We start from the raw sequence: 12,472 nt of genomic DNA on the forward strand, positions 1-12,472 counted from the left end.
CTGTCAGATTTTTGTGTAAACATACCCAAAAAAGCACTACTGTGTCTTCCTCTTTGACCAGGTTTCATGTATGATAAATAGCCTTGCAAATTAATCTTCTAATCTACAAATTTGCCTTTTGAAATTGTCCTTCGTTTTATTTTCCTTCATTTCCTTGTTTCTCGTCCTTGATTATTAATATACTGTAAAGACACAAACCTTTCCATTACATATTACTGATTTATCGAGGCCCTCTTCCTACAAGAACTTTGGAGATTTTCCTCATATCTGTAAACAAAATAATGTAGTGTTTGTTCAACAGACAGAAACAATTTCTGACTGCGTATGACAGTACAACGTAATGTTTTTTTCTAAGAGAAAGAAATTTCATAAAATAATCAGTAAAACACAAAAACTTACAAATATTATAATTGATAGCTTTGGCTGTAATGTCCTTTCAGTTAAAAATAAAGCAAGGAAAAGCAACCAGATATAATGTATACTGTTGTGTATCTGCTAGTAATAATTGAAAAAAAAGTGCTCTGTTTGATTAAGCGATGTTGAATAAGCAGTATTTTAATGTGCTGTTTGTTTTTGGACAATATGAGCTATTTCTGTTTCTATTATTAGAAATAATCATTTATATTATGATATTAATAATTATTATTAGTTATTATTAATAATTAATGTTTGGAATGAAAATTGCAATCTTGTAAATACCTTAATGAAGGTAAAAGGTGTGATCAGTTATTTTCTGCTTCTCTCCAAGGTGTATCCACAACAGTTTCTATTCCGATGATATACTTTTGTACTCAGAATGATGTGGAGCGGCCATTTTTTTCCTACTTTTTTTCTTTCTTTTCTATTTTCATTGATGCATCTTTTTCATATTTTTCCAGAATCATCAGAGCCAGCTGGAAATCTTTGATGAAAACGTTGCCCACATAAGTACTTGGCTGTACCAGGCTGAAGCCTTGCTGGATGAGATTGAGAAGAAGCCTGCAAGCAAAAAGGAAGAAACTGTGAAGGTAGAAAATGTTACAGTTTAAGGAGGAAGCTGTGAAATAATGCAGTTTTTGATTGAAGTCTGCTGCATCGTTTGCTTGTTTGGTACTCTTTCATTTTCCTACTTTAAACCTTTGCTTTTTCTTTCACTTAGCGGTTAACATCTGAATTGGATGATGTTAGTCTGCGAGTGGATAACGTGCGTGATCAGGCTGTCATCCTAATGAATGGTCGAGGAGTGTCATGCCGTGAGCTTGTTGAGCCAAAGCTGGCAGAACTGAACCGTAACTTTGAGAAGGTTTCTCAGCACATCAAAAGTGCCAAGGTGAGGGGAATGCCATGAAATGCTCATCAGGTATCATAATAAAGACAAATGACTTAAGGGAATAAATCAGGTCTTTGCTGAAGTGGTGCTTGCCTGCTGTTCATTCTCTTTTAAGCATAAATCTTTGCATGACAAACAACAACAACAACAAACCCAACTTGATTTATTTATTTAAAATGTTGCAGATGCTTGTTGGACAAGAACGACTCCCTGTCATGTCAGAGCCCCGTGAAGTCAGAGTGGCTTTTCCAGACCTGGAAAAATTTGAGAGTGACATACAGAATATGTTAAAAGTTGTAGAAAAGCACCAGGAGCTGAGCGAGGAAGATGAAAAGGTTTGTGAGCAATAAGAGAATTAAATAATGGACTTAATCCTTTTCTTTTTCTTCCCCACACATTATATTCCCTCTGGCTACCGGGGGAATTCCGAGGAAATCTTTTTAGTGTAGGAATCAAAAACAAAAGGAATTTCTGGGCTTTTGGAGATGTTGCACAATTTTCCCATGTGTTTCCTAGCTGCTGCTGCTGCTTCTTGCATAGTCTGTATTTTTATGGTTTTATATAACCTGCTCCACATAGTGAACTTCAATGTGCATCTATTTTTTCTTCTTCTACTCAAAGTTATAAGGCTGGTGTACTGTGAAAGTAATAAAGTGCAAAATGCTTGTGTGTTTTTTAACTTCTTAAATTTTCTTCCCGTGTAATTTTCTGTATTAAGCTGGATCAAGAAAGAGCTCAGATTGAGGAGGTTTTGCAGAGAGGAGGACAGCTGTTACAGCAGCCTATGGAAGACAATAAGAGAGAGAAGATACGCATGCAGCTGGTGCTACTACAGACAAAGTACAACAATGTACAGGTATGATTGCAGTAGTTAATAGAGTTGCAGCTCATTGCTGGGCTTCCTTTAGTATACCACTTACTATCTGGTTATAACTTTTTCCAGTATGTGAGAGTGTCTGTAGAAGAGTTAAATGTACATATGCCCACCCTGATTGTTTGAATGTTTGCAATTCCAAAGTTCCAAAGTATGGATATTGTCATTAGAAAATTTTGAGGAAGTGGCTTTTATTTTTCCTATTGACTGTATCACAGAGGGCCACTCTGTGCACATTTGCACAGATGGGTGTGGGCAACTGAGCATTTGCTTCACTTGTTGCCTCTTCTGGCCCTCCAGCAGTGGTTTATTTCTACTGCAGAGCTGTGCTGAGTGGGTACATTGATCGCTGCATATACACAAATGTATTCAAGTACATTCATGGGGTTCTTGCTTTAAGAAGTGGTAGTGAATGTGAGTCTGACCCCAAACTTCTTTTCGGTTTCTATAGTGGGTATTACCAGCAATTTTTGACTCTAGTATATGGTAATGCTTTCATGCATATCATATTTGAAATACTTTCTTGTGAAGGAGAGATGAATCTATATTAGTGTTCCATTCAACTTACCTTTTAAGTCATATTTGAGTTTGTTAAATGACATCCTGCTACACCTCATGTGAGCTGTGCAAGACCCTTAGGCTGACTTTGTTACAATCTGTGCAGATAAATACAACATATTTATAAAAAAAATTAAATGGCTTATACTGTCGTATATTCCCAGAGGTGTTCAGTGCCCTTGGCAGCCCTGCCCATGGCAGGGAGGGATGGAGCTAGATGGTCTTCCTACCCAAGCCATTCTGTGATTCAATTGTATCATCCTGTGTTTTGGAATTTTTCCTCAACAAATGATTCTGTAGAGTAGTTTTGTTTTTCAGATAAGTAAGACCTATCCCTTCCCTCTTCTCATATATTTTTATCTTTTTCCTGATGCACTGAACTGTAGGAGGGCAGGTCTTTTCAAAGGAGACAAGTGGTGGAACTCTCTCCAGTGTTTTCTCAGTATAAGAAGGACCATGACAATCTAATGAAGTGGCTGGATGAGGCTGATCGTCGACTACCAGGGCTGCAAGGAATGGAAGATGAACAGAAGTTGCAGGTAAATTAGTCTTTTTTTCTTAGAATGAACAGAGAGAAGGCTACATTTGAGCTTTGGAGCTTGATATGTTATAATTGCTTGGGAAGGAGTGTTTTCAAAATAACAGCATTCATTTTTCATTAGGTAATGATCTGCCTGTATGCAATTAATCTTTTCTACATAGTAGTCATAGGTCCAATATATCCCAACCATCAGGTTCAAATCTTAAAGCAGTTAAATCAAGAGAGTTTCTCATGTTGGTCTTAACGTGAGGATTATGTTTAGCTGTTTCTGATGCCCTGGATCAATTAGCCTGATTCAGAGTCTCATTGGTATATGTGTGAAAAGAGAGTGTTTTGAAGCTTAAACCTGCATGCAGTGTTAGCAATACTGTAACTACTAAGATGCTACCCTTTTCAGCCTCAAATGCTAGGAAGTGAGAAATACCCTCATGTGATTAATATTGTTGTAGACAGTAAAGATTTTAGAAAATGACAAAATTTGAAGTATTTTTTATGAGAAGAGCTGTGTGCCATAGTGCGTGCTAGTGATTCTTGACAAGCACTTTAACAAGTGATTTAATAGGATGTCACGGTCTGATGAAACTAACTTCCCCAAAAAACTGTATTTCGTAGTTACTGAGGGTACAGATACTTTCAGTGGTGTATGTTGTGTTTTATTTTGTCTTTATTATTATTTCTCCTTTTCATCCTTCAAACCACTGTGACTGCATGGTAATTACTTTAATATTTTAGGCAATAACAGTCAGGAACCTTGTGAAGCAGTAAGTAATTTCTTGGACAAGCTTGGGGGCAAGGCAATCTATCAAGTACTTCCCAGTTTCTGCATATGAGCCTTCATTATTAAAACCAATCAATCTCTTTTTGACTGCTGTGTAATTTTTAAACTCTGCACTAATTAACTTAAAGGGAGAGGTAAAATGCTCTGTTTCCCTGTGATACTCATAACCATGAACTTGTAATTTAGTGCTCTTTATTTGCAGTTGTGGAGCAGTGTGGCTTCAGATGCCTATGATAGCTGTAGATCTGTGGCTGGCAGCCTGTTCTTGCTTGTGCAGACTGTAAAAACAAACTTTTCGTTTACTTGGTTCTCTTTATGAAGACTTGAATCAGAGCCTCTCGCACAGTGTTAGGCAACAGAAACGGCCCTAAGAGCCTGCTTTCCGGTCTGGTTGCTCTTTTGGGTCCTCGGTGGACACTCCTGCTGACTGACTGTGGTATTTGCGTGTGAGCTCCTTTGGACCTGAAGTATGCAGTGGGATTTTTTTTGAAAGAAAGAAGATCCGTCCATGTTTGAAGTACAACAGAATGATTCAGTTTTGACTGACATCTGCTTTTAGGGTGAATCAATTACTGTACTGAAAAGAGAAAAAATATGCGCCTAGGTATTCTCCCCCAGTGGGAGTACTCCTTTTGTGCCACAGACTGGACTTCCTCATTCCTGCTGATCTTGCTAGTGTTTGACTGATCCTTTGCTTTCAATAGAGTCTTAGTATTTAGGGACACACTGTAGCTAATCCTTGGCATTTCTGGATAGAAGAAATTCCTTCATCTTGGTATCGGGATGTTGAATGTGGAAGATCTTGTAACTACAGACTATGAGAGTAATCTGTAGGTAGACAATAGATTAGAGATAAAGAAATGCTATCTTTACTCAGATTTAGCTGTGCAAAAAGTCCTTATGCTTCCAGATGTAATTTTTAGTCTGATGGTGTCTGGGCTTTCAGATAAGGACCAGAGCAGTTTTCCTTTCTGCTTTGATACTGAAGCTGCTGCTTTTCCTTCCTGTGTCTCCTGCCTTCTGGTATGTCAGAGATAAGGCAGCCTGCCTCGGGTGACCATAGTTTAATTTTTGTCATGTACTCTCTCTTCTGCTTCACTAATTGATCTTGAACACTTGCCAGGAAGAATGTGCCTTGAGGCTTCTTCTTCTTAATTTGATCTTCTAAGTTTTATTTCTATTTTTTATTTTTTAAAATTTTTTAATTGGGACTCTGCTTTTTTTGAAGGGAAACACAGTGTTCCCTTGAACGATCATTGCTTTAGGTGAACGCAGTTGCTTCAGAATTCCATTGGCATCAACAGAGAAGGAGCTGTGATATTAAAATTCCTTAAGAACAACACCCCTCTATTCCTCATTGTTACCATCTTACTTGTGCTTGATCCCCTACCTCCCTTGATCTATCCAAAAGGCCTCAGACTAGGAGTCCGGTGGAGCGTAACAAGGTTGATGAAGGGTCCAGAGCACCTGCCGTATGAGGAAAGGCTGAGTAGCCTGCAGGTCTGTTCAGCCTGGAAAAAAAAAAGACTCAGCAGGGACTTTGATTAATGTTTATAAATGTCTAAAAGGGAGGTGGGAGGCAAATGGATGAGGCAGGCTCTTCTCAGTGATGTATAGTGACAGGAAAGGTAGCAGTGGCCCAAAATTTGAACATAAGAAGTTCCATAAAACACTGGAACAGGTTGCCCAGAGAGGTTGTGGAGTCTCCTTCTCAGGAGATTTTCATGACCCATCTGGACATCTACTGGTGTGACCTATTGTAGGGAACCTGGGACTCAGTGATCTCTTGGGGTCCCTTCCAACTCGTGAGTTTCTGTGACTGTTATATGGCAACTTCCTTCTCAGCCATGAGCCCAAATGAACAAAAGGGTCAGTATTAGATTAAATGCTGGATCAACATTTCACCTTGATGTGAAGGAGTTACAGGGAGCAAAAAAGCTCACATCAAAAGTTCATAGGGATATACCATACATTTCCGTGACTTTCTTCTTTTCTAACCTTGTTTTAGCATTTATTGAATTGTTCCATTCTAGCTGTAAATGAGTGAAAAGAAAAATTAAACCTTAAATTGCAAAAGTAATTAGTTGACTAAAGCTTTTGAGTAAGCTTTCCAGGTTTTAGAAAGCTGTTCTGAATTAAAAATGATTGTTTTGCAGATGTTGAGTGTATTTGATGCCTCATGCACCATACTGTTTCTCTTATAAACTGAAACACAGACAAGTATTATTCCAGTAATAAAGAAAACATATTTGCTTGCCTATTGTGCTTTTTATAGGGGAAGTTTTGGTTTCCTTAAATGTAAGTGGCGATGTTGTCAACAAATACATTGTTTACTGACTTCACTAGTTAGCATAGAAGAAAACATGGTTGTGTGAGTTTCACGTTGGAAAACTTTTCCTTCTGAAAAGGTTATGCATTATTTTGGCTGCGAGAGAGAAGGGACGAGGATTGGTTAAGAAGTGTGCATTTTCTGATCTGAAGGGTATTTACTTGCTAAGGGGGTAACATGTGGTGATCTGAGGTTGGACTGGGTAAATGCTTGTTTATTACTTCCATGTTATATTTTATGTCAATTTCTTGGGCAGTACTTCTAAAAATCCACTTTGGAAGCAAGCCGGAATATTGCCTTGAGTAGAATCTTTGATAGATTTTGTTTAAAAATATGTTTAAATATAAAAGAGGAAAGGGAAAGAAAATCTGAAACCAAGTACAGAACAGCAGATCAAGAAAGTTTGTGTTAAATATGGGAGGAAACAAATTTCTCTTTAACCACTGAGTTAAAATTATTATTAGCCTCTCTCGTTGAGAGTTCTTCCTTATAGAATATACAATAGTCATCCTGCCAAATGTCTTCCTAAATAATGTCTAATTTATAGTGTTTTGAGTGTACCTAAGAAAATGGTTTGTGTGTTCCTAAATTAACATACCAACATCTGTAAGACTTAGACGTTTGCATTGCATGAGACACAGTTATGTCAAATTCTTGGTACTCCATTTTTTAATACTTAGTACTGCTAAGAAGCTGCTAGCCTGCAGTGCACAGTAGAGAACAGCAGAACACTTAGCTACAGTTTACAATTACAGTTCATCCTTAGAGAAAGGTTTGTGAAGAGAGCAACCATCTCAGTGATGAGACACAGCTGCAGGATATGTGCTTGAAGGAACAGCACCAGGAGGAGTTCAGTGCCATGCAGAGGAGCAGCAGCATGGCCCTGAGCGGGGCTGCTGGGGAAGCAGGAGGTTGCACTGTGTATCAGTATTGGCAGCAAGCGGAAAGTCAGTTCACTAAATGCCATAGGTCTTTTAAATTCTTCGCAAGTTTTCTGATCTGACAAGCATCCTGATGCTTGTTCACATCATCATGTCTCATGCTGCTGAGTAGAAGTTGCTTTCAGTTGTGCAGCCTTTGTCTTATTTCTGTGGAACTGGGGACCTCTTCTTCCACAGAAGAATCACACCGACAAAGCCTTTGGCTTTTGCTCCAAAATTCAGTGATGGAAGTTAGCAAAATATATACAACACATCAAGAAAATGTTTCTCTGGTGAGCATCAAGAACCGCCACGCTAGATTTATTGTTAAAACATATATAGTAGCTTATAGCTTTGGCTGTGCCACTTGCTTGCTATAGTGTTACTGAAGTAAAAGTAATGGGTAAAGATTTCAATAGACTAACAGTTTTTGTACCTGTGTGCATTCTGTTCCTTTGATGTTCAGTGAATGACTGAAAGCATGCTGTGCTTAGCGATTAAATTCTTGAGAAAGCGCACCTCGTGTCCTCAGTATTGGTATGTCAGTTGCTGTATGATTTTAAACTACATAAATAAAATCTTCAGGAACATCCTATGCATAAGAAATCCTGAATGGTGAATAATTTAACATAACCTTTTTGCTGCAATCCTTTTTGCTTTTGAACTATGTATGCCACATATGTTACATCAAGTTAATTTGAGTGGCACATTTGAAATGCTCAGAAACATGTAGAGGATGAAGACATAGACAGGTGTTCGCAGCAACTGTGTTAGTGGGGTTTAATATTTTATTGTTGACAGCTGTGCTAACTGCCTGCATGTATGTGCCCACTTAAATGCAGTGGTTGAAACCACTGGGAGCCAATTATTATGCCTTTGCACTTGTAAGTGTATTTTAAGCCATTGCTGTTAGTAACTCACACAGGCAGTTAAGTGCTTCTACGTATTTCTTGTTGAGAATTCCATTTCATCAAGTACTAGACTGTGACTTGCTTGAATTATTCAGTACTTGTAGGTGGGTTTACCTCTTCAATTCTGATTTTAAAGAACGGGGCTCTTTTCAGAGATTGTGATGGAGTTCTGTTGGACAGAAATTTTTTTCAGTAAGAAACTGCCTTCGGAGTATCTGCTTTGCTCTGCTGTCTTTCCTGGTTGTGGCCATGTATAGCTTCTTACAGCTGGTTTCCTTACAATTCAGATGGAGAGTGTGATTTCTAATTCAAGAGAAGGCTGCACAAACTTACTGTTCTTACTCTGCAATCTGCTAAGATGGCACTTAGCTAGATGATCTGGTCTTACAGCCAGAGCAGGTAGCAGTTGCCAACATCTTGAGGAGTTAGTAACACTTATTGCTGCAAAATTAATATTGTATTACTGGTAAAGCATCAATTTATTTAAAAATAGCTGGGAAATACGAATGGGGATACTTGCTGAGAAGAATCTGGAGAGAAGATGAATCTGCTTCAGTAAATTGGTAACTTATGGGAATTCTTGATGAGGAAAACAGGCCCAGTCATGAAGTTTATGTACTGGAAGGCTGAGAATCAAGGTGTGAGATACAACAGCAGTGCCCTTTCCCCTCCACAGAGTTTTAATAAAGAATAATACAGTCTAATTGTGAAGCATGCTATCTACTGTTTTTTAACTTGTCTTTTCATTAAATAGTTTTCTGCAGGATTCGGAGCTTTCAGAAACGATGCGACTTGACTGGAAGAACCTTTGTCTTTTACTTAAGAGATTTTAATTCTGAATATAATCTACTGGCTTGTAACTTTTTTTCCTTAACATTTCTTGTACTGTGAAATATAAAACAAACTTTCGTACTTCTAGGCAATTGCTGTCCAGCAGAGGTTAAAAAGCCACTTTGCCTCAGGGGTTAGGACTCTGCCTTTTTCAGCTGAATACCTGGTTGAAATCAACAAGGTCTTGCTTGCTATGGCTGATGTTGAGCTGTTGCTGAATGCACCCGAGCTAAATACTGGCATCTATGAGGATTTTTCAACTCAGGAGGATGCTCTGAAGGTACTACATAGCTAAGTGTTCAGAGGGAAGAAGTGGAGGGATTAGCAGTGTTCATGACATAAGTGTGGGTTTGTTTATTAACAATGGTACTGCTCTGAGAAATACAGTGTGTCCCTTTACCTCAGGAACACATCAGCTATATAAAGTATTTCATCCTCTTCATAAAAAAAACAAACTACTAAGAACACTCAGAAGAATTTGTGAGTGACTGTTAAGTTCAGTTGCTATAGCTGATCTTATCTATAAACTGTGAATAGTTATGATCTTATTGTAGATACTGTGTTGGAATAACATTCTGAGGACATTAATTTTTGGTCTTCGCTGCTCATGTTCATTTTACTGATGGCTTGTGTTATTATTGTACTTGTAGAATGTAAAAGATATATTGGATAAACTTGGAGATCAGATTGCGGTCATACATGAGAAGCAGCCTGATGTTATACTGGAAGCATCTGGGCCTGAAGCAATACAGATAGGAGATGCACTAACCCAGCTGAACGCAGAATGGGACAGAATTAACAGAATGTACAATGATCATAAGTGGTAAGTTGAGAATCTTGGTGTTTCTGATCTAGTGGTGCACGTATTATGCCTTTTACAAATGTTTGACAAGTCTGACAGTAAAAATAAGGTTAGAAATGGTTGGTGTCATTGTCTAAGCAGAGAATTCAGTAACTTTGGAGCAACTGGATCAGGCAACCATCAGGATTACTAAAGCATCAGCAGGCACTGTTGTTTTACTATGTTTTAATTCAAGAATAGTGCTTCCAGCTGGGTATCGCTTTCTATGTTTTCGCTGTCTGCCAATGGTCCCCTCCAACATTTGGAGACAACTGTTCCAGAGTCTGGTACCTGGCATTGCTGACTATGCCTGCAGCTATATTGTTGTCTTCATAAGCATGAGTCTCACTGAGATCTTAGTTATGCCTTTCCTCCCCTATAACTTAATTTAAAAGCTTTAACTTATATTATATTTCTCTAAGTATCAGTAAAATTTCATTTACTTCTAAAATTTCATTTCATTAAGTAGCCAGGGTTAACTGGAGAGCTGATCTTCCCATTGAATAAGATAATTGTGTCAAAGAGTAACTTTAGTGTTTATGATTAGCAGGCAAAAGGCAACAAATCACCTCCTTGTTTAGTTCACTGAATACAAATTACTTTTCAACTTCATAAGATGTATAAAGCTTTGCATTTTAATGAGGATAATATTGAGCACAATTTTTTATGCAAAAAAGACTGCTGGACTAGGAATTTAAATGAAAATGGGATGCAACTTCCTGAATACATTAAGTGTCACAATTTTAATGGGATGATGTATTTTAATTAATGAAGACAATTTTAGCATCAGAGTTAAAGAGCTGTATTTTGATATTTGTATTCTTTAACCCCCTTTTTTAACCAAAATTTTACTTTTTTTTTTTTAACCAGACATTTATTCAATCTTGTCCCAAGTATAAGAAAGAAGAGTAAAATAATGCATCTCCTTAGTAATCTCTGGCTTTTTCTATTTCTAGGATGTGTGCAGATTTTGACAGGGTTAGTAGAAACAACATCTGAAATGCTTGGTAAAAGACTGATTAGTTTTCAGAGCTAGTAATGATTTTCTGATTGAATTCCAACTAAGTAGTTAAATCTTGGATAAAAGCTCTAATGTAGCCAAGCACACAAAGCCTTTAAGCATTCAGCTGATTGACTTGGTTTGATTTAAACACGTGTAAATTAAAATGTTTGTTGGTTTTTCATGTGCAAATTTGTGTGTGTGTGCATGTATATATACATATATATACATATATATATACAACCTTTGTTGTGCTGCTTGTATCAGGGCTGGTTTGCTTGTTCTGCTCCTTCTGTCACAAACTTTCCACCAGAGTTAAAAGTGCTGGTGATCTGGGAATGAGCTGTGGCTTGGAAGCATGTGGCTTCCTGTGGAGGAAGCCAGGCATAGCCAAATTGTGGTGGTATGCTTACAGGACTTTCGTGCTTTTACCTTTCATCCCAGGCATTCTGTGTATGGAAACAGCAGCAAGTACATCTATCTCAAAACTGGAGTGAAACCACAGCTCAATGCTCAAAATACTGATGTAACTGTAGGCTGGGACCTGAAACCAGGAAAGCTTTCTATCTCAGCGTTGCACAGTTCTTAAACTCTAGATTCTGGAAAAAAAAAAAAAAAAAAATTCCCCAGAAATTTTCAAGGAAGCCATTAAAATATTCTTTTAAACTATTTTAAATGCTTAGAATACATCTTCACGTTAAATCTGAAATGAGATACTATCTTGAGACAATATGTTCAGTTAAAGTCTGTAAAATGTATGTGAGAAATAAAAGGAGAATGAGATTTTGGGTCAGTCTACAGGTTAGTCTAATGCATTGCCATGGGATGCGTACAAGAAAATGAAGCAGTAGAACTGGAAAAGGGGGTCAGAAAAAATTAAGTAGGAATTTTCCTTTTTTGCTTTCTTCTTTATTGTAATTAGTCCACATGACAAATAGTAACAAAACAAAGCTCTGTAAGTGCCAGGAAATGTGGATGAGCCTCGATTAAAAACTAGATGCAATTCTGATAAAAATAGTCTCTTTAGAACTCTGGAATTGCTGAATTTAATTAGTGAAGAAAATAGATGTAATGTAGCTTTGTAAAGTTTGATTTCAGATGCCTTTGATTCTGTGGTGCTAATTTCATGTTATATCTGGATACACACAGTAACCTTGAAGTCTTTGCAGTTGAAATTGCTTAAGACAAAAAGAATGGGCTGCAAATGATGTCTTTCCTCACATCAGTGAGAACCTTCTTATTTGCATGAGATCTGGTCTCCTGTGTGTCTCTTCTAAAGAATACTCTTGATATTAGTTTGGAATGGGATACTCTCTAGTCTACAACAGGTGATGTAGAATTTTTGTTAGAATCATAGAATGGTTTTGGTTGGAAGGGACGTTTAAGATGATCTAGTTACACCTCTTCTGCTATAGGAAGGGACAGCAGCCCTCTAGACCAGGTTGCTCAAAGCCCCATCCAGCTTGACCTTGAATGCTTCCAGTGAGCAGCAACCTGTTCCAATGTCTCATCACCCTCACAGTAAAGAACTTCTTCCTAATATCTAGTCTAAATCTACCCTCTTACAGTTTAAAGCCATT

At 37.7% G+C, this 12,472-nt stretch overlaps 1 protein-coding gene across 10 annotated transcripts in view; it reads left to right on the plus strand.

Moving 5' to 3' along the window:
- UTRN (utrophin) overlaps positions 1–12,472 on the plus strand; it is a 326,938-nt gene that overhangs the window by 111,720 nt on the left and 202,746 nt on the right. For all 10 annotated transcript variants that reach the window (XR_014943989.1, XM_085541440.1, XM_015858078.3 and 7 more), the window contains 7 exons: positions 879–1,007; positions 1,139–1,309; positions 1,495–1,644; positions 2,028–2,165; positions 3,128–3,280; positions 9,140–9,331; positions 9,702–9,874. Coding sequence is in view for 9 of the 10 variants with exons in the window: in XM_085541440.1 (XP_085397566.1) it covers positions 879–1,007; positions 1,139–1,309; positions 1,495–1,644; positions 2,028–2,165; positions 3,128–3,280; positions 9,140–9,331; positions 9,702–9,874 (1,106 nt within the window). In the remaining variant the exon portion in view is untranslated. The remainder of the gene's footprint in view (positions 1–878; positions 1,008–1,138; positions 1,310–1,494; positions 1,645–2,027; positions 2,166–3,127; positions 3,281–9,139; positions 9,332–9,701; positions 9,875–12,472) is intronic.

Source organism: Coturnix japonica, chromosome 3 (assembly GCF_054131305.1).
Source record: "Coturnix japonica strain WE chromosome 3, WE-NBRP24, whole genome shotgun sequence".
NCBI classification, from domain to species: domain Eukaryota; kingdom Metazoa; phylum Chordata; class Aves; order Galliformes; family Phasianidae; genus Coturnix; species Coturnix japonica.